Here is a 22,280-nt window from a genome sequence, read left to right as displayed (position 1 = left end):
CCTTGTCAATATAGGCTATATTTTTTCACACTTTTCTCATTCTATATTTCTGACGTTCCAAAAGCGCCTCCTACTGGCAGAGAATTAATGTTCATTTTCAATCATACAGTCTGTAGTTTTTGTTCAGATCAATGCGAAAATCCACCCACATAACCCCGTTTGAAATTAATATAATAATTTATACTTCTGGCTCACCCCTGGTTTAAACGCTCAGTTGTCAGGTTTATTATTTTATCATTTTTGATTTTGTTTTTTTGACCCGTACACCCTTCATCCCGATCGAAGCTCTCACTCTGGAGGGTAAACCCTTTGAAGGGATTAGGGCATAGGGGTGAGCCCTTCCGAATGGAACGCAGGGTTAGCCCTTGGTTCGGGCTGTCAGAATTTGCATGCGATTTGCATAATTGGCGACAATTGCCCAGTTTATTGTACTGGCGTTATCCTAGAAGGTTTCAGGATTTTGGAGAAGGAGAGGAGTTCCCACTGCGAATGCTTCGCAATGTAGAATGAACGCTCTCAGGGACCTGTATCTCAACTGTAAATCAGTTGCTATTTCGTGGTCTACAACATGAAAGAAAGCCATTATAACATGTACATGAAAAATATAGAAACATTGGACACAACTATGGGGCACCATTGTGCAGCAGCAAGCATCACAACAACAAAAAAGGAACCTCAAGGTTAATCAAGGAAAATATGTGCAAATGTATAGGGCCCCATTCCTATATTTTGCCTGGGGCCCCCAATTCACTAAATCCGCCCCAGCTCAGGAAACCTAGGTTACGACAGTAACCGGAGACGTTTTGTAGCGTCGCGGTGCGCGCTTGCTTTCTCCTACGCTCATGCGTCACCATCAGGTCAGTCGCGTGAGTTTAGACCGTCAGTCCCGCAAGCATCAGTTTACCTGAGCGGCGAGTCTTTCCGCTGTGGTACTGACGGGGGATTATTATAAATACGGAGGATTAGTCTCTTTATAAACTTTATTTTGTGGATTAAATTCTGTGTGTGAAACATCATACAGACGCGATGCAGCAGACAAACGCGGAGAACGCGGATCCTGCAGGTGAGTTCCGCTCATCTACGTTATGCGCTCATCTGTAATAACATGAAAACATAAAATGATCATTAATAACATAAGCTCATCTGTTATAACGGACCATCATGACTGTGACTGATTGACTTTATTCGTACGTTCACAACGAGCGTCTGTGATGAGAGTTTATAAATGTATAAAGTTTATCAATTCCACATTTATGCATTAATTACTTAAAGAAAACAATACTATCTTTGAGAACAGCATATTAAAAAGTTTTCTTAATTTGTATAAGTTGGAAAGTCAGGCGGTATGACACATTTTAAGAAGCCTATGGTCGTAAAGTACAAATATTCTATTGGGTCTCCAAATTTGTTTATAAAACCTGCATGAATGATGATATAAGAAATGACGAAATGCCACTTTTGACTCCAATAAGGTCACACCTGCTGCCGTTTTTAAAAACATTTGATTTTTAACCTCATCATTGCATTTAATGCAGAACAGTTTTACATTTTGGTATGTTAGTTTAAGAAATACCACTCTTCTTATGACATGACTTTATGTATTACTGGCTTATAGTCGCATTTTCAGATTAGATAATATAATTTATATAGTATGTGACCCTGGACCACAAAACCAATCTTAAGTCGCTGGGGGATATTTGTAGCAATAGCCAAAAATACATTGTATGGGTCAAAATTATCCATTTTTCTTTTATGCCAAAAATCAATAGGATATTAAGTAAAGATCATATTCCATGAAGATATTTTGTAATTTTCCTACCGTAAAAATATATCAAAACTTAATTTTTGATTAGTAATATGCATTGCTAAGAACTTCATTTGGACAACTTTAAAGGAGATTTTCTCAATATTTTGATTTTTTTGCACCCTCAGATTCCAGATTTACATATAGTTGTATCTCGGCCAAATCTAGTCCTATCCTAACAAACCATACATCAATGGAAAGCTTATTCTTTATTCAGCTTTCAGGTGATGTATAAACCTCAATTTTGAAAAATGTACACTTAAGACTTAAGGTTTTGTGGTCCAGGGTCACATATGTAATATATATGTAATATAGTTTAGATTTTGTAATTAAATAAACAATCAAGTTGTAAGCATAGTTACTATGTCCAAGCTAACAAGGAACGTTCTGTCAAGGTTTTCTCAATGTTCATTCACAGTTATCTGGTTTTTAATAATGTTCTCTAAATGCACACACACAAGAATTTATTTTTTTAAATGTTACGTTTCAGAACGTTCAGAGAACATTCAGAAGTAACATTCCAATAATGTTTGCAAAATGATCAAATGAAATGTGCCCTTAACGTTTGCATAACCAAGAAGAAACGTTTTTAAAACATTTAAACAGTTTGTTTGTTTATATTATGTTTATCAGAAATCTTAACTTAATGGGAATGTTAGCTGGAATTGAATATATAACTGTATATACTTGTACAACTTTATATATAGCTGTGCGATTATCAAGTCAATTTCATTTGTATAGTGCTCTTCACAATCATACGGTTATGTCTGTAATGCCTTAGTGTTTCACCATAGAGCAGGTTTTAGAGCTGGCCAACAATATTGTTTGCTTTTTGCAACAATTAGAAATCAGTGTAAGAGACTTATACTTGTGCATGACTCTATGCATCTGTTGTGTGATTGTCCAGATGTGTTTGTGAAGCGGCGGCGGACGGCTCTCTGGTGTTCAGTGTCTCTGTTTGGACTCTCTGTTCTTGTTCTGGTGGTCGGGCTGCTGTCGGCCACACAGACGGATAATGTGGCTGTGTCTGGATACTATCCTGGGATTATAGTGAGTGGCTCCACACACAACTTCACATTTCATCACTTTAATCAACTCGGACCTGTTGCTATGACAGCAACTCCGGGAAGAGCTTTGAAGAACCAAACAATCCAAGATCAGGCAAAATCGTCAACAATCAAATCCAGCTAACTGAGTTAGCGACGTACGAAGAACGGGCCCCTGGTCGCAGCACATTTGAGCCTTAAAGTCTGTCATTATCTTGCTGAAAGTTGAAGTTATTATTACATGTTAAATCAAGTATGTTGGTTTGTTCTCTTCTCAATGGCAGCTGAGTTTTGGAGCGTTCTTGGGTATCGTTGGTCTGAACCTGGTGGAGAATCGCAGGCCGATGGTGAGTACCAGCTCAAATCCAGCCTAAATCTATCAGAAAATGGCTTTATGCTCTATTTTAGCCATGAGTAAACGGAGTATCGGCTCTCTGAGTGACATAAGGGCTCATCAATACAATTACAGCCGGTGTATTTCAGGTGCTGTTTATTTCTGTTCCTGTGAAATATATTTCAGATAATATTACTCGTGAGATATGGCATTTTTACTAGGGAACACAAGGCACATCCGCTGTCAGATCGATGAGTGTGATTGGACATGTGGTCAGTAATCCTGAATGTGATTGGCTGACAGATCAGATGGCGCTTTAGCTGAATTAGATTAGCATAGATGATTAGATGAAGCAGAGCATCGCTGGGCTCCAGGAGCTGCATCCCATCTTCAGTCCATGTCCTGATCAACTCAATTAAACGCACAGCCACAGGGTTATAGAAACTAGATGTTTGCTGTTAGTCCATTTAAAACTGACCAACATGATGCTAAGTGACTATATTGCTGTGTGGCTATAATGGTGTTTCATGTAGTTGCTAGGGTGTAGCTTTGTGTTCAGTGTGGTTGCTAGGGTGTTATGCGACTCATGTGTAGCATGGTTGCTAGGGTTTTTGCTAGGTGACAGTAATATCTTCAGTGTTGTTGCTAAAGTATTGCTATGTGGCTGTAATGTGTTCAGTGTGATTGTTAGGTTATTGCTATGTGACTGCAATGTGTTCAGTTTGGTTGCAAGGTTGTTGCTATGTGACTGTAATGTGTTCAGTTTGGTTTCTAATGTTTAGCAGTGGCGGCTCGTGGGTTTTAAAATAGAGGAGGCACACTAATTGTATTGGTCTGGGATCCCTGCCGATTATTATTATTATTTGCTTAACCGCTTTAAAATGGCTTTTTGGTTGGTTTTAGTCAGAAAACGTAAAGAAAACGACATGCATACAGCAAGATAATATAATTTCACTTACCTGGCCTATCACTTGAAGCAAACATCCATCCCTTCTTAAAAGTCTGTGTTAAAAGAGAGCTGCCTGTTGCGCCATTTAATTAAGCCGACTGCTGTAGCCTATATCCAGCTTAGGCTGTTTTCCCTAAATGTTTGAATGACAGCTTGGTAAATCTGTTGGCGATCAAATATTCAATATCGCTACTCATCATAAGTACTTGGTACATTATCAGCGCAGCGGCAGGCGTTCAAACTAATATCACGTAATTTACGTCTCTTTGATGATTGGTTAATATCAGGCTAGCCTCCCTTGCAAGGGTTCTTTTCGCAACACTCCTCAGCGCTGAAAGTGAACACTCGATGGTGATTGGCTAATTTTTTTTTACCAATGGAGGCACGAGAGCTCCTGCTGAGAATTAGCTGATAAAAATGTAGGAAAAGGAGAAGAGGAATTTTTCATATCTGTCTTATTTGACATTCAATATCTTAGGACAGAAATAAGGTAGGAGGAAAATTCTTTTTTGATGATGTACCCCAGCATGTTCGCTGTATCTGTTTAAAATTTTGTGGTGATAGCATAAAGTATCCAAAAGTTACAGTATTTTGTAACAAAACAGGCCTTTTTGTTTAGCTCTTCACTCTCTGAAGGAATTTGAAAAACTGTTGTTTTTTGAGTGCCATACACAAAAATAATGACTCATAACTCCAAGACCGTAGCAAGGAAAGTCAAAAGGTAGGTATCGTCTGATAGAACATTTTCTATATATTTATATGGGGGGGGTCTTTGCATTTGAATATTCTCATGCTGAGAAATAGGTGATAAAATGTAAGAAAAATTTGTGTGGTTAAGGGAAATTTTTCATATCATTCTTATTTGACGTTCAATATCTCATGAAAGAAATATGGTAGGAGAAAATTTCTTTTTTGGTGATGTTCCCCAACATGTGTGCTGTATGTAAATTAAATTATTTATATTAATATTATTTTGTGGTGATATCATAAAGGAATCAAAAGTTACAGCATTTGGAACCAAGGTAGCCCTTCTCTTAGCCCTTTACAGGTTTGAAATTTTTGTTTTGAATTTGAAGTAATGCCTCACTCAAGTTTAGTCAAAGCCCCCCAAAATTACACTTGTTTTATTCTACTCGATGAGACTCGATGTTTCTGACATATTAGAGTACATGGCACAAAAACATTTTTCATAAATTATCATTTTTTAAAAATCTATTTATCCGCAAATAACTCGGCACTTCTTAGGAGTTAATCAAAGTGGTCACATGCATTGTAAAGGTCAGACTCCAAGCTTTCAAATGTCATCAATTTTGTGTTGATTAAGGCAGATATTTTGAAAAATATGCTTCTTATTTTTTTCTTCGCTAGGGGGCGCCCGTCGGCGGAACACTCCGGTTTAGAGGAACTAGGCAGCAGTGGTTAGGAGTTGATCAAAATGGTTGGATGCATTCGAAAGCTGAATTTCTAAGCTTTAAAATGAGACCTAATTATAAAAAATAAAAAAATGTTATATAAAATATAAAATACAAGGTTTTACATTCTGCTTGTCAAGTATTCAGTGGAGCTCTTTAACTGATTTCTTCAATTCATGGGTTTGAAAGAAGCAATGGATTGTTATGATTTTGGACTCATTTCAATCGTGAGAATCTGCTGTAAATAATAATATGCCATGTTCCACGATCGGAGCATGTTTCATGAAATGATAAGCGTAAAAAACCATGAGAATATTGCAGCATGTGCGCATTTGGAGTTTGTGTTATAATTCGATGACGAATATCTTTAGATCTAAATGACCGATTATTGAATGATTGGGCTCATTTTAATCGAGAGAATTTTCTGAAAACAATTACGTGCAATTTTCCATTATCTCTGCATGTTTCATGAAGTTATGAATGAAAACGTAACCTATGTTTTTCTCAATTTAATGATTTCATGTGTGTGATAACATCGTAAGTAATATATATCTAATGAACGAATTACGGTGAGTTTGGGCTCCTTTTAATCGGGAGAATTTTCTGAAAATAATGACGTGCAATTTTCCATGATCTAATGCATGTTTCATGAAGTTACGAATAAAAGCGCAAAGTGAAACTACAGTTATTTGTCCTGCTGCGCCTCAAGCGGGCCCGTTGGGTTTTATGTGTTACAGCAATATGAGCAATATCTTTGGATCTCATCGATGGATTATGGTAACTCTGGGCTCATTTTAATCGGGAGAATTTTCTGAAAACCATGACGTGTTTTTCAAGATCTATGTATGTTTCGTGAAGTTATGAATGAAAAAGCAACGTGAAGCATAGAGCTGTTTTTCTTTGCAGTGCCTCAGTGCGCCTGTCTGCTTTCATGTGTTACAGCTCTATGAACGAAATCTTTCGATCTGATCAACGGATTATGGTAAATTTGGGCTCTTTTTAATCGGGAGAATTTTCTGTTCGGTTTTTCAAGATCTATGCATGTTTGGTGAAGTTATGAGCTAAAACGCCACAGGACTGCAACCTCTGATTTTTTTTGCTAAGCTACATGACCTAATTATTTTCTATGTGTTATAGCTTTATGAGCGATATCTTTAGATCTAAACGATGGATTATGGTGAGTTTGGGCACTTTGTAATCGGGAGAATTTTCTGCAAATAGTGACGTGTCGTTTCCTATGATATATGCATGTTTTATGAAGTTATGAGCGAAATCGCCACATCTTTATGATGTTTTTGACATATTACAGTATATAGTACAAAAATAATATTTCAAAAATGATTATTTTTTCCCTCCAGTTTATCAGCAAATAATTTTTCCATTTGGCTACATGCATTATAAAGTTCAGACTCAAATGACACCTATATTGCATTGATCAAGGCTGTAGTTTTGAAAATATGATTATTAATTTTTGCACAGCTAGGGGGCGTCCCGCCGGCGGTACGGTCAGGGTTAGAGGGACTGCTCCGCAGTCGTTAAGAGCTGACCAAAATGATTACATTCATTTAAAAACTGAGATTCTAAGCTTTAAAATGATGTCTAATTTGTTATTCCATTTAGTGGTTGCTGAGTAATATGATTATGAATGTTTTTTGGGGGGGCACTTAGGGCATAAAGGGTTAATACTGTTATTTTCTTGTTTATTACTGTGAAGCAGCTTTGAAACATTCTGTGTTGCATAAAGTGCTATCCACCTTATTTTTAGAGTAAGAGTGAGTGCGACCATTTGTAACTTCAATATGCAATACTCATATGTCATTCGCTTCCAGCTATTTTATCTGAATTTTTATTGTAGCTGTGGTTTTTAGGATGTTCAGTATGGTTGCTGTGGTGTTCTTCATCAGTGGATGAACAGCAGCGCCCAGTATCAACATGTTCTGATGGCCGTATTGTGTATTAATGATGCTGTAACCTGATTTAGCATCTCTTCTGTCACAAACAAGGTCCAAAATTAACTTTTTGACACACCTGTTAATGGTCTGTGAATGAAATATTTTTACCAGCCATTAAACTGTTTTTTTTTTTTCAAGCTGTAATTGTGTTGCTATGATAATAGTATAGTGTGAGCAGCCAACCAGCAAAATACTGTTTAAAATGTTTTACTCTCAACACACACACACTGGCATGTGGCATCCGTGGCAAAGGAAAGTTGTGGGTCTGTAACCATGGCAACGTGCTGTTGGTGTGTGTGTGTGTGATTTAGTCTTCTGTTGTGTCCTGGGCTCTGATCCCAGCACAGCCTTTAAAATTTAATGAACAATACACACACAGTCATTCACAAAACATGCACACACTCCATCACAGGGCGTTTCTATACGTACAACTGACACACACACAGTGACAGTAAAGTAAAACCAAGTGCTCAGATGAACACATTGTGCAACAGCCCGTATCACAATGCAGCTTCAGCTTCCATTTCCTGGGCGTCACTGCAGACTCAGTCCCAAGACCTCTGACCCCTCAGAGATTACAGGAAGTGACCAGAACATTGTTGCCAGAGAGTTTCGAGGTCAAATGCTGCAGAATTATGACTGTAATGGAATGAGACGTCAAGATAATGATGATTCAGAAGTTATAGTATCATCCCCTTCAGCCTTCAGAGAACAAGATCTCCACAAACATCATCTATTATGTAACGCTTTGTTAAAGCCACCATAAAACTGGAGGATAAAGTGAGACACTTTCAGGTTGAGAACCAGTTTTTATTCTGAACTGGTTCTTTATTTTGAAAAATCCAGGCACTGAATGATTGTCATGATGTTTGGTTCTGTATGAGGTTCTTGAATGTTCCTCTGTTTGAGTCTTATTGTTGGATTGATGCTTTTTGCTTTATTTTATGGATCACTTTGGATCAACATGGTGTTTTTTAATGAGCTTTAAAATATAAATAAATTGAATATAAGTGAGCTGAAATTCGATGAGAGAGAAACGTTGTTCAAAATTCAATCAATTCGTTCTAGTCGTTTCTGCATTTTAGTTTCAGCCAAATGCTCTTGTTGACTGGAAATGTTTAAGCTATTCATTTTAAAGACGTTTAATCAAAACTGTTCTACTTTGATAAAATAAAGACATTTAAAATGTTAACAAAAATATTATTAGTGATTAGTATGCCATTAGGAGTTATTGAGTTATTTAGGCAGCAGGATGTGCTTCCATAAAAGAATGGATTTGTTATTGAATCAGAATCATTCAGTTCTTCATGATTCAGCACAGCTGCATCAGTGTGCATGTGTGCTTGAATCAGTGAGATCTGTCATGTTTCTCCTCTTCACCTTCATCTCAAACACTCTTTTGTTTATGTCATCATTTTCCTGTGACACTTGAACGTTTGCAAACAATTATATAACCTGTACTGGATTCATCACAGCACAAACCAGTTCATGGGCTTCATTGAGCTGAAGCAGAGCTCATGTGTGTCGGTTTTAATTGTTAATTAACTCAATGGTTCGTGGATGTAGTTAGGCAGTAGAACTGGCATAAGCTGGAGTGCGGAGTTATCGATATATCGATACTTTGTATCGATACGCCCATCCCTACTGGGTTCATCAGGATGGACAATCTTGTTTCTGCAGCAGATGATCGACACACTGTTACTAGAGCTTTAGTACTGACACTGAACTTTAAACATTTTAGCTGATAGATTGAACTTTATTTTATGTGTAATGAAGTTAGCTGTTTTTGAAATGTTTTTCATCAGAATATCAGCTCATTTGCTCATGACTGTTAAGTCGCATTTATTGCTATAGCGCTTTATAACAATACAAATAGTTTCAAAGCAGATTGACAGCAATAAACATGAAAATAAACAGTGGGTGCTCCGATTGATCACAAAAAATAACATGAATTCGGACATGCTTGGGCAGTTGTGACCTAACGGCTGTACATCAACCTCTGTAGCACCAGTGCTATGTGAAAAAAAGTTAACGTACAGCCCTGCCTAATGTTTAGAGAGTCAGACTTGTAACCCAAAGGTCGCAGGTTTGAATCTCAGTACCGCCAGGAATTGTAGGTGTGGGGAGTGAATGAACAGCGCTTTCTTGAGCAAGGCACCGAACCTCCAATTGCTCCGCTGGCGCCGCAGCAAATAGCTGCCTACTGCTCTGGGGGTGTATGCGTGTTCACTGCTGTGTGTGTGCACTTGGATGGGTTAAATGCAGAGCACAAATTCCGAGTATGGGACACCATACTTGGCCATCACGTCATTCACACTTTTTCACTTTTCACTTTACTTTACTTTTTTACTTTACTACTCAACACAACCCTTTTTTCGAAAACTGTTTTTTACGAAAGTATGCATATTCGAATGCAGCCTAAGAATTGTTCTTTAAAGCATCCCTTATTTGTTGACTATGCCAGTATTTTTATATTTATATAAACTGAAAATTAATTGAAGCTCTAGCAGTAGACTTTTTAAATAAAATGATAAAATGCATAAAAATAAAAATGTGAGATGTTGAAGCAGAGATGTGTTTGATGAGATTGATCATTGGTAGAGTTACTTTATTATAGTTATATTATTTTTTTATTAATATTTTGAATTAGCTTTGGTTTTATATTTTCTGTTTTCAATTTAATTTTAGTTACATTTTGAGTAAGTTTATGTGTTTGTCATGTTTCTTAGGTTTTGTTTTAAATATTAATATCTTTTAAATATTAATTTAAAAAGTTTTGATTAATTATTTTAGTTTTTATTTATTTACAGTTAATTTTAGTGCTTCAACTTAAAGGGGTGACTGAGAAATTAAATTTCTCTTGATCTTTTAACATGGGTCAGTGTACTATAAAAACATCCTGTAAGTTTCAGAACTCAAAACTTTCTTGTTAGTTCAAAAACAGCTTTCATTGAAACCAAGCTGCCAAAACGACTCATTTTGGAATGTCATATTATGACATCATTGTGCAACGAAAGACCGCCTCTGCAGAAGAAAATCATTGTCTACTTCTACATTATTGCCTCTTCAGCCCCGCCTACTGATCACGCATGTAGTAGGAGGAGAGGAAATTAACATTAGGAAAGAGCTCCAGATCGCGTCAGTGAAGCACTGTTTGTTTGCTTTTACTTTACTGCATTTTTTTTAAACAAGACAGTTCGACGCAGGCTTTTCAGAGAGACTGAAAGTAAAAGATGTTGCAGTGCTGAGTCTGATTATATTAGATCCAACAGTAATGTCACAACAACACATAAGTGTGAGTAAACGTGTTTATACCACTATTGCATTGTCTGTTACAGGGCACCTGTAAGTAAGTTTTTTATATTTAAAGAGTTTTTATATTTTATATTTTTTATGTTTAAAGCGAGTTTTTTGGGCAGTGTAGAGTAGGGCTTGTTGTTTGTCATTTCTCCGATCACAAATGCAGACATGGTTTTATGTTTATTTATGAAAATGTGTTTTTTTAACCTTAAACCGCATAAACACATTTCAATACACCAAATACACAAAATAATGTTCTTTTTAGCAACATCATAAGACCCCTTTAAATTCATTTTAAATCAATTTTTAAATCATTTTCAAAGTTTTTAAATTCCTTGTTTTATTTTTGTGATTATTTTACTTTCTTTTATCTAAAGCACTTTGAATTACCATTGTGTACGAAATGTGCTATATAAATAAACTTGCCTTGCTGATTATTAGGAGACCATGATTGACAAGGGCCAGTGGAGGGAATTTGGCCAGGACACCGGGGTTACACCCCTACTCTTTATGAGAAGTGCTATGGGGTTTTTAATGACCACAGAGAGTCAGGACCTCGGTTTAAAGTCTCATCCAAAGGGCGGTAATTTTTACAGTATAGTGTCCCCGTCAATATACTGGGCTGGGGCATTAGGACCCACACAGACAACAGGGTGAGCACCCCCTGCTGGCCTCACTAACACCTTCCAGCAGCAACCTAGTTTTCCCAGGAGGTCTCCCATCCAGGTACTGACCAGGCTCAACCCTGCTTAGCTTCAGTGAGCAACCAGTCTTGGGCTACAGGGTGATGGTTGTGGCATGTGAAAAAGACACGTGAAGCACGAGCTGAAGGTGGATGTTTGTACAATTATACTAAAATAAGTTTTATTGATAAAGTATGAAAATGTTTTTTTTTCCTCATATTTTTTGTTTGATTTTGGGGTCGAGATATGATTCATCTAGTAATATAATGATGCTGAATCAGCATCCTCACGCGTGTGTCCTTCATACAGTGGTGATTAACACAGTGTATTTGTGTCGGTTAGTTGGTGGCGTCCATCATCTTCATCAGTCTGGGTGTCGTGTCGTGTTTCCTCTGCGCCATCATCGACGGAATCATCGCCGCTGAGTTCATTGTGAGTATCTTGAGTGCTTACATGCTGCTCATGAAACTATCAATCCTGAGATGAGTTACTGTCTTTCACACTGTCTCTCTTTGTGTGTTTGTGTGTAGGACAGAAGGCCTCTGATGGAGGGCCGCTGTGAGTTTTACTCAAGCATTTCTTACGGTTATGACAACTACTACACTGAGGTGAGTTCATCTGAAGTCCTGAAGGAATATAAATCCACATACTGATGATTATGGGTTGGGTTAGGATTAGTAGATTAACGATCAGGTGGACTCACTGAATGATCATGTGCTCTGCTTCCCTCTGCTGGTCAGAATGAACATGACTTCAGTTTGATCTGACCATCAGAAACACTCTCAGAAACATAAAGCTGTCAAATTCAACATATTTGTAAAATTCAGTATATTTGCTGCATATAATTATTTTTTAATTTCCATTTATTCATTTTGCAGACACTTTTATCCAACACTCATAAAAATAAAGATTCTTTATTGACATTGATGATTCCATGAAGAACATTTAAATTCCAATACATTTTTCAATTGGACTAAAGGTTCTTTATATTGTTCTTTACAATATTAAAATGTAATCCACAGATGGCTTGTTTTGGCCACGGGAATGGGCGATTTTACCGCTTGATAAATAAAAGCAGCACGTAACAAAGCTTTACATGCTCATCATCTCCTAATTAGAACCCGTAATATTTAATTATTAAGTCTGCTCTTTAAAACAAAACAAAAAAGAAGCAATGGAACGTGAGTAGTATGTGTAAACGGGGAATCTCTGTAAATTTGTGCAGTGTGTGCATGTCAAAAGATCAAATTTGATATTGAAGCTTGTGACACAAAAATGTGCAGCCAATCATTTTATTTAGCGTTTATGTAAACGCTACACTCGGATTCATAAATCAGAATGATTTCATTCCGATTGAAACAGATTGAAAGTGTCCATTGTAAGCATAGACAGTGATCTGAGCTCATGCACCTCAGTTTTTGAGTAAAAAAGTGTTATTTGTGGATAATTTTGGCAATATTCCACTTTTTGAGTGAAAAAAAAACATTATTTGTGAATAATTTTGGCAATATTCAGTTAAAAACTGAGGTGAATCAGCTCAGATCAGACAAAATATCGAAATTTTGGTAAGTTATATCCTGTGTGAGCAAAGTCAGTAAGTTTTAGTCCAATGAGATCAAATTTACTTGATTCTAAAAAAAGAAAATCCTCTCTGGATTAAAATGACCGGAACACAACATGAGGGTTAAGAAGTGTTCACTGAAAGGGCCTCTGAGGAATCAAACCTGTTTTTTTTTCTTCTATCGCATGACACTGAAAATCCTCTTTTGGAAGCTTTATTTTTAAGAGTGAAAGCAACTCCCACATCAGGAACATCTCAGTCGGCCTGTCATAAAAGTCACAATATTCATAGTTCATAATGTCAAGTTTTAAGCATAAACTAGATTAGTTCATGTGCTATATTTGTAGTTCATTTAACTGTATTTGACTGTGTTTATTTACTGCGGTCAGGTTCACTGTAATTCCTACGGTAGTCAGTGTAAACTCAAGGTGAAGAGCAACACCTGCTACTGCTGTGACTTATTCCACTGTGACAGGTGAAGCACACGCAGCAATCAATGAGCATTTACAGCTGAACTATGTGTTATTCAGCGTTTTGCTGCATGACTCTGTCTGTGTGTGTGTTAGGGTGGACTATCATGTGCAGTACTATGAGTTTACGGGCGTGAGAAGCTGCTGGGATGTGGTGAACCTGTATCGTCTGCTGTGGGCCTGTGTGGCGCTCAATGTGCTCGGTGTGTTTCTCGGCATCATCACCGCCGCCATACTGGGAGCCTTCAAAGACTTGGTGAGTCTGGATTCATCAGACACAAATGAAACTAGAGCGTTTGCTCATTGTTTTTAGATTGAACTACATGACAGTTGGAGTAATTGAAGATGCTGAAGCCATCAGACTCGCTCGTTTGTTTGTTTTTTGTTTTTTTACTTAAAAGTCATTTTTAACCTCAACATTGCATTGCAGTTTTAGTTGTTGGCAAGTTTGTTTTACATATTTCAGCTGCATTCAATTTTGGTTACAAACTCATTTAGGGTTTAGTTTTAGAGAAGCACAGTCTCTCGGTAGTGACACTGCAATCACCAAAATCCATTTTATTTGATTCTGATCAGTCTGATATTGAAATCAGGTGATAAAATCTTATTTTGTTTATTATTAAATAATTTATAATTTATTCATTATTATTTTATTATTAGTTTAGTTTTAATTTAAACAGTATTTACTTTTTTTCTTTCAGGTTACAAAAGTACTAAACATTCATTCATCATTTTTTTATTGGACAGCATAATGTTTTGATGGCTTATTTAACTGATTAATTTTTTTATTAAAAAAATGTATAAAAAATCCCGACAGCTATTTAAATTTATAATTTCAAATATCAGCTCTCACATAACAGTGATTCTACTGTCAGTATCAAAGCTTCCACATTCATGTATTTTAATGAGTCTGTAGTTCATGTATGTGTGTGTGTGTGTGTGTGTGTGTGTAGGCTCCCACGGTTCACAGTCACATGACACCCAGTCCGGCTCCACCCCCTCACATCCTGTACAACCCCACCCAACATCTGATCACCTACACCGGTTTCTGCCCCTCCGGACAATCTCTACCTGCCTACCCAAACTACCCGCTACCCACGCAGGTGAGGACCACTAACCAGCTAACCTCTCTCAGTACGGTACTCATGACAGTCAGATGATCAGGACACCAACATGACTGAATTATTACAGAAAATATTGTTCTACTACGTGATTTTGTTTGGTTTTGTTCTAGTGAGAGAATTAAATGTCAGTCCGTTTTACATTTAAATATCCATTTATTCATTTAGCAAACGCTTTTATCCAAAGCAACTTACAAATGTGTAAAACAACAAGCGATTCATCAAAAATGAGGCAAATAAACACAGGAAGTGCTCGTAATACAAAGTTTCAGACATTATTTAGAATAGTATAAGCTAGAACAGGGAAGGATTAAGAAGAAGTGAAAGCATAGTTTTGTTTTTTTTAGGATGTGGTTAAATGTTGATGGAAGAGGTGAGTTTTCAGCTGTCTCTTGAATATTGCCAGGGATTCTACATTCCAAATGGGGGTGGTAAGATCATTCCACTAGTAAGGAACTGTGAATGAAAATGTTCTGGAAAGTGATTTTGTGCCTCTTTGTCATGGTACCACGAGGCATCTCTCACTTACAGATCTCAGGCTTCTGGAGGGGATGTAGACTCGTAAGAGTGAGTGGAAGTAGGCGGGTGCTGAGCCAGTGGCTGTTCTATACGCAAGCATCAATGCCTTGAACTTGATGCAAGCCGCAACCAGAAGCCAGTTTAGGGTGATAAAAAGAGGTGTGATGTGGGTCCTTTTGGGTTTGTTGAAGACCAGTTGTGCTGCTGCATTCTGAATCATTTGAAGATTGCACATGATGGAAGTCCAGCCTAGAAATGACAAGCGCCTGGACAAGTTGTGCATCATGCACCATTAGGAAGGGCCTGATCTTCCTGATGTTGTGCAGTGCAAACCTGCATGATCGAGCGGTTTTTGCAATGTGGTCTTTGAAGGTCAGCTGCTCATTTAAAGAGTATGTCAAGATTTCTGACCGAGCTTCATGGGGTAATTGTGGATGAACCTAGCTGGATGGTGAAATCGTGCTGTAGAGTCGAAGTGGCAGGGAAGACAAGAAGCTGATTGGTTAACGTACCGTTGGTTATTCTGTGAAAGAAAAGATGATAACTGGTTAAAAACAACTCAAAAAAGTGTTTTTGTTATAAATGGAAGGAGAGAGACAGGTCTGTAACCATTAACATGTGAGGTGTTTAGTGGGGGTTTTTTAGCCAGTGGTGTTACCCGAGTCTGCTTGAATGCGGTCCTGAAAATGCCTGTGAGAAGAGATTGATGTTAATGATGTGTGTGAGTGCTGGTAAAAGTGTAGGGGAGATTTTTAGCAGTGGACGTGGTTGGTTTGAGTTCCTGTGTGTTTGGAGCTGAACTGAATGCTGATGGTTTAGATTTTTTTCTGTGAAGAAATTAGCTAAATCTTCCACTGTTAAAGAGGTGGCAGGGGGTGGTGGAGGGGGACAAAGGAGCGAGGTGAATGTTTTGATAAGGTTTCTGAAGCACTGTTGATCTTGTTGTGGAAACATGAACTATGAACAGTATGGACTTCTGCAGAAAACGATAACAGCAGAGGCTGATACATACTCAGGTCAGATGGATCTTTTGATTTGTGCCATTTTCTCTCTGCTGCCCTGAGTTTGGTCCGTTGTTCACGAACAACATCAGATAGCCAGGGGTTAGAGGGGGTAGTGCGCGCAGGCCTGGAGGAGAGAGGACAGAATTGTCTAGACAAGAAGTTAAAGTGGAGCATAAAGTGGCCTTTTCAGTGTTCACTTCCAGAGATGAGAAATGGGTGGGTGAGGGAAGAGATGATGTCACAACAGAGTAAAGATGGGAGGGTGAAAGGGAGTGCAGTTTTCGCCTAAATGCAACTGGCAGAGGGGCTGATTCATCACATGTAGTAAGATGTAGATTAAATGTAATAAAGAAATGTGCAGAAAATGTTTTACCAAAACGTTATCTTTGAAACAGCTACATGTGTAAATTAGGTCAAGCTGGTTGCCTTATTTGTGAGTATCTGTGGTGGTAAGCCATTTGAGACTGAATGAGGCTAAGAGGGAGTGGGAGTCTGTAGCGCAAGCCTTCTCCAGATTAATGTTTAAGTCACCAAAGACTACAAGTGGGTTGCATCCTCAGGGAATGAGGACAGCAGCACATCCAGTTTCTCTATCAAGGTGCCCAATGGACCTGGAGTGCGATAAATGACTACAATATGGGGTTTTACAGAAGTTGTTAGTGTAATATCATGAAATTCAAAGGAATTGTTATTGCATAGAGAGGAGTGGGTTGAGTATTTCCAGTTGTTAGAAATGATGAGACCAGTACCCCCACCCCTTCCAACCTGACGGACGGTGAGTGTGAGAGAAAGAGAAGTTGGGCTGCTGTGTCTTCTGGATGAATCCAGGTCTCAGTCAAGAAAATAAAGAAAAGTTACTCCACTTGCTCAGTGGAGTCGCGCAGGTAGAGTCGCAGATCTTTACCAGTCAGTCTTCACACGAGGAGGCTGAACACAAGGGTTGAATGCTTCTGTGCCGGCACACAGATAACAAATAAATACACAGCTTATCGACTTGAGTGAAAACAGCTGTGGGCGCCTTTTACAGTTAGCACACCAAAAGCCTATAGCATGCGAATGGCTCAAATTGAAACTACTGTGGGACAGTTTGCCACTTAAGTGCAGTAAGGAGCAATACAAATAAAAAAAAGTTTCTTCTTAGCCAACGGCTAATATTCTAATTTACAAATAAGTCCAGTAAAAATACAAATTGCAATGAAAGTAGAAAAATGGAAATAAACATTAAATTAATTAATCCTTCCTAGCAGCAAATATTAATCTAAATAACAGAAACAGAAACAAGCTATTAAGCAAACACTTAAGTGCTACCACTGTCTCTACGGACTAATCGCTTCTCGTGAGTTTGGAGAGTGGCCAAGCAGTTTAAATACCGGTCGCTGTGCACGCCTTTACAATTAGCACACCAAAAGCCTAAAGCACACAAATCTCTACTGACTAATCGCTTTGTTCTATTAAGAGATTTAAATATTGGTCGGTTTTGTTCCAGTAATATCAGTCAATTTTGTTCTAATAAGAGATTTAAATATCATTTTGGCTTTAAATTAATTAATTAATTTGAATGTCAGTCAGTTTTGTTCTATTAAGAGATTAAAATATAGGTTGGTTTTGTTCTATGAAGAGATTTAAATATTGGTAGATTTTTTTTTGGTAGATGCACCGGGGACCTGATTATAGCACTTAAAACCTGGAAAAGTCAGACTGTGGTTCAAAGTTACTTTTGTCATAGTAAAGATTTCATAATGTCCACCTCGAAGTAGTTTAAACAAACAGCTGCTAGAAAGTCTACACATAATGCTTTTTTTTCTTTGTCCTCGTCCTGCAGCATCTGAATGGTTATCCAGCTCCAGCCACAGGTCAGTCCATTCTTGAGGTCTCGACCTCCACGCCTGACGAGACTCAAGCGGCTGCTCAGAGCGGGACGAACTCAGCCGTTTCGACTCAATCCACGTCTCAGGACAGCAGTGGCTACATGCTGACTCCAAACGCTCCCTCACTCTATGCTCACTCATTAGGGCCCTTCGAGAAGCCTCCACCCTACGCCTGCTGAAAACATTTGAATCAAGAACACTGACCTCTGATGGGCGCCTGACCCCCGTGACCTCTGCTGCTGGCGCTGCTGCTAATGACCCCAGAAAGAGTCTCTGTAATTGTGAATTATTCTCGTAGCAAATGTGATCAATGTTGTTCTCTGGTAGTTTCCAAAACCTCTGAATTTTAGCTTTTAACATCCGCTTCCTTCAGTGGGATCTTCATAGTTTGATTTATTGAATCATATCAGGCTGAAACACTCGATTACAACGATTACAAAAACTCGAGCTCCATTTCATGCGCATGGATTACATGCTTTACTGTCAGATCAGCTATTGTCACGATGAAGGATCAATCTGTGGAGAATCCTGCTGAGAAAGTGTTGGCATGTTTATATTAGATTCCTGAATAACACATATGTGACCCTGGACCACAAAACCAGTCATAAGGGTCCATTTTTTGAAATTGAGATTTATACATCATCTAAAAGCTGATAAATAAGCTTCAATGCATAATACTAATCAAAAATTAAGTTTTAATATATTTACAGTAGGACATTTACAAAATATCTTCATGGAACATGATCTTTACTTAATATCCTAATGATTTTTGCCATAAAAGTAAAATCAATAATTTTGACCCATACAATGTATTTTTGGCTATTGCTACAAATATCCCCCAGCTACTGGTTTTGTGCTCCAGGGTCACATATGGTTTAATAACAGAAGCTGTACTACCTAACTACAAATTCAGTTCTTATGTAATACAACAACGCACATGATCCAGTGGTTAGATTCACAAAACTTTATTAATAAAAAACTTCCTAACTGCTACATTCGTCTTGAAAAACAAAAGAATATTTAAGTTAGGATTTTTTATTTTTTTTGCATCACTGTGAAAACCATCTTTTGGCACATTTATTTTTAAGAGTGACATATCTTAAAGCAAAACTTTAGAATTCAAATTCTTGATGAATGTTATTAAAAATCATAAATTTATAAGTTGATAACCGTCAACTTGTCTTAAATTTTCATAAGAATGATTATTAATGAATGTATTTGGGTATTTTCAAATACTAAACATATGGCAGCATAACACTAACTACATGTACACGACTATTGCCAGATTTTACTTTCATAATATACCATGCAAATTCTCCTGTTAGTCATTTGTAACTCTCACATTTTACATTGAAAAATGAAGTGCTTGCTGCTTAAGAGTAAATAGATGAATATATGGTTAAAACGTACCAGTTTAAAGTTTGAAATATATTGTATTAGACAAGGCAATAATATAGTATATCAAAGCTTGTTTTATAATCAAGAAAAATACTTAACCCTTTCATCTTTTGAACATTTCTGTAAGTAACTATAATAAATTAAATGCTTTTTTAAAAAAGCCTTAAAAGCATAGCAGCTTAATCATGAACTATTCGTTTGAACTCTTCAGAATAAGTCCATTATTTAATGGCACTGGAGTTTGCTTTGTCATGCACTTCTGAAATGCATAAACTTGAAAACACAATGTGAAAGTTCAATGAACAATTGTCCCCTAGATTTCAGTATTTACATTGTCCAAGTGTTTACTGCACAAGACCACCACTTTTTACCTAACAAAATTAATTTGCTATTTCATTATTTTTAGGTTCTCATTCTGTAATGTTACCTTCAATAAAACCTTAGACAAAATTATTTTCCCAAAATAGAATGTTTCCTTTAAACTGCAAAACTATAAATGAGAAAAAACTGGTGTTTGTAAAGTGTTCAGGAACATTTTTTTCTGAAATGTTCTTTTTAAATATTCAAATGAGGCATCATCTAATTAAATGTACATTAATTTGCATACATTACATAAACATTGGATAAAGCCAGGATCAAAACTCTTTGATTTGGTTGACATATTAAAGGTTTTTTCCAGAGGGGATTTTGGTTTTCTCTTTTTATTGCTCCATAAATCAGAAAATACTGTCAACAGACAGAAAACAAATACATTTTCACCATGTTTTTATAAATCAAAATGAGTGTGAATGATATATAAACGCCTCAATAAAAAGACTTTAGAATATAGATTGGAATAAAACTGAAGTTTGGTGTAAGAGATATAGATATGGAATGGAGTTGAAATCTACAGACACTAATAGATATAGTACAATAAACACTTTGTATGGTCTGAAAGAAGGTGTGTTATGGATGCAAACTAGACAACAACTGGTTTTGCTTGTAGTGTCTTGCCTTAATGTTTTTGTGATTTAAGTGGTTTTGCACTAGCGTCGTGCGCTTCTGGCCTTTGCAGCTCAAAATATCAGTGTGAAGTAATACTCATCAGGTTGGTTTTGCTTCTGTGAGCCGCTGAACATCTGTGGACTTCAAGGACAGAATTCATCATCATAACAACACCATCCGCCTTTATTAGTTTTCATCAAGCATTTCAGTCTCACACACAGAGCAAACATGAACGAAATACAAAACAACTTCAACAATAAAAACAAGTTTAAAAAAGACAAACTCAAACAAGGGACTAGAAAAACTCCAACTCAAACTACTCGATGATGACGATGATGAAGTTGAGCACCTACATTGAGGCCTGAAGGCCTTTAATGGTAGCTGGGTGTTTTTATTCCTCCTCCTCTAAAGCATTTTACAGTGGCATATGTACAGTTACAGTATTTTACAGCACACTCTCAGTAGCTTGTGTCTGATTGGTCTAATGTGAGTAATACATTGATACGCGGGTCTGTGCTATATGTGCATGATGTGAGTGTGGCGAGGGATCTGGCTTTATTAAGGCCTTTGTGGATCCATTGACTGGATCCAGATTAAAGCTCCTCCTGCAGTGGAAAGCACTTCGCTGGAGTTTCAGCTGCTGTTATTGCTGTGCATCTACCAGAGGGCAGGAGTGAGAGCGGATGTCGTTGTGTTTGTGTTGGGCCTCGTCCACGTCCAGCAGCCGACCGTTGACCCGCACGTCCATGCAGCCCGTGTAGAAGGCTGACACTGGAGTGGACACTACAGAAACATCTGCACAAACAAACATCATCAGGAACAGATCGACATACAAACCATCTGTAGATTCACTCTGAGCCATAATTCACATTCACCAGAGGTTGAACAAATCAGCTGTGGTCAGCAAATAAAACACTAAAGCACTGGCCAGTTAGCTGGTCACATTATAAGAAACTGCACAGTGAAGTAAGAGTGATTTGAGGTTCAAATCCTATCAGTCACGTCTTAAGATAATTTGCAGATAATTTTACAGTTCTTTCGAGGAAAATAAGCCACAGCTGAGCTGAATATACGTTGCACTGGGTCAAAATTTGCATTGAAAAACAAAACAAAACATTGTCATATTTTATTACTACATTCAGAAATAATGTAAAATACCGGAAAATAAAAAAATGATTTCAAACATTACAAACATGTATTTTAGTTCCTCTCACTCCACAACAAATCCTTTAAATTTAACTGTATTTAACTGTAAACATAAATTATAGAGACATTCCTTATAAACAACATTTATAATGAATGGCAAGCCTAAACGATTTTTTCAAAGCAATACTGAAACTTCTGGCATGTGGGAAATATGTTATGCAAATCATCTTAAGCTCATGTGCCTCTCTCAATCAACACCAACACAAATGTTTTGTGTGCGCTTGATGTTAATTGCATTATATGTCACAGCATGTTTCAGATCATAAAAAAACATGGCTTATTAAAATTGCCAGATTTGTCAGAAAATGTTTTAAACAGCAAAATTAGCATATTAGCTTGCGGTTACACTGTACACTTTTCTAATTTTATTGGCGTTTCTCATGCAAGATTATCATAGGAAACTAAAACAACAAGACAAACTAATAGTAAATAAATAGTAATAGTAAAGATCTAACAAACAAAACTAAAACTAACAAAGAACTTACTAGAGACTGATGTAAACTGAAGTGAGACTAATGTAAGACTTAAATGAGACTAATATGAGAATAAGAGACTAATGTGAGACTGAAGTGAGACTAATGTAAGACTGAAATGAGACTAATATGAGACTAAAAGTGAGACTAATGTGAGACTGAAGAGAGACTAATGTAAGACTGAAATGAGACTAAT

At 37.2% G+C, this 22,280-nt stretch overlaps 2 protein-coding genes across 3 annotated transcripts in view; one reads left to right on the top strand and one right to left on the bottom strand.

Annotated features, from left to right (window-relative positions):
- The first annotated feature begins 986 nt into the window (after window positions 1–986).
- tmem255b (transmembrane protein 255B) lies at window positions 987–18,619 on the top strand. The gene is made up of 9 exons (XM_016563091.1): window positions 987–1,063; window positions 2,712–2,854; window positions 3,135–3,197; window positions 11,823–11,912; window positions 12,011–12,088; window positions 13,431–13,516; window positions 13,608–13,767; window positions 14,465–14,614; window positions 17,978–18,619. Exons 1-9 carry the CDS (start codon window positions 1,027–1,029, stop codon window positions 18,200–18,202), a joined length of 1,032 nt encoding a protein of 343 aa, XP_016418577.1. The 5' UTR covers window positions 987–1,026; the 3' UTR covers window positions 18,203–18,619.
- A 1,726-nt stretch (window positions 18,620–20,345) lies between these two features.
- gas6 (growth arrest-specific 6) overlaps window positions 20,346–22,280 on the bottom strand; it is a 20,260-nt gene continuing 18,325 nt past the window's right edge. For both annotated transcript variants that reach the window (XM_016563084.1, XM_016563083.1), the window contains exon 16: window positions 20,346–21,200. In XM_016563084.1, coding sequence (XP_016418570.1) covers window positions 21,049–21,200 — 152 coding nt within the window. In that variant the 3' untranslated portion in view covers window positions 20,346–21,048. The remainder of the gene's footprint in view (window positions 21,201–22,280) is intronic.

Source organism: Sinocyclocheilus rhinocerous, unplaced genomic scaffold (assembly GCF_001515625.1).
Source record: "Sinocyclocheilus rhinocerous isolate Xijiao unplaced genomic scaffold, SAMN03320098_v1.1 scaffold920, whole genome shotgun sequence".
Taxonomy (NCBI): Eukaryota; Metazoa; Chordata; class Actinopteri; order Cypriniformes; family Cyprinidae; genus Sinocyclocheilus; species Sinocyclocheilus rhinocerous.
The sequence above is the reverse complement of the archived record's forward strand: the minus strand, read 5'-3'. Positions and strand labels throughout refer to the sequence as shown.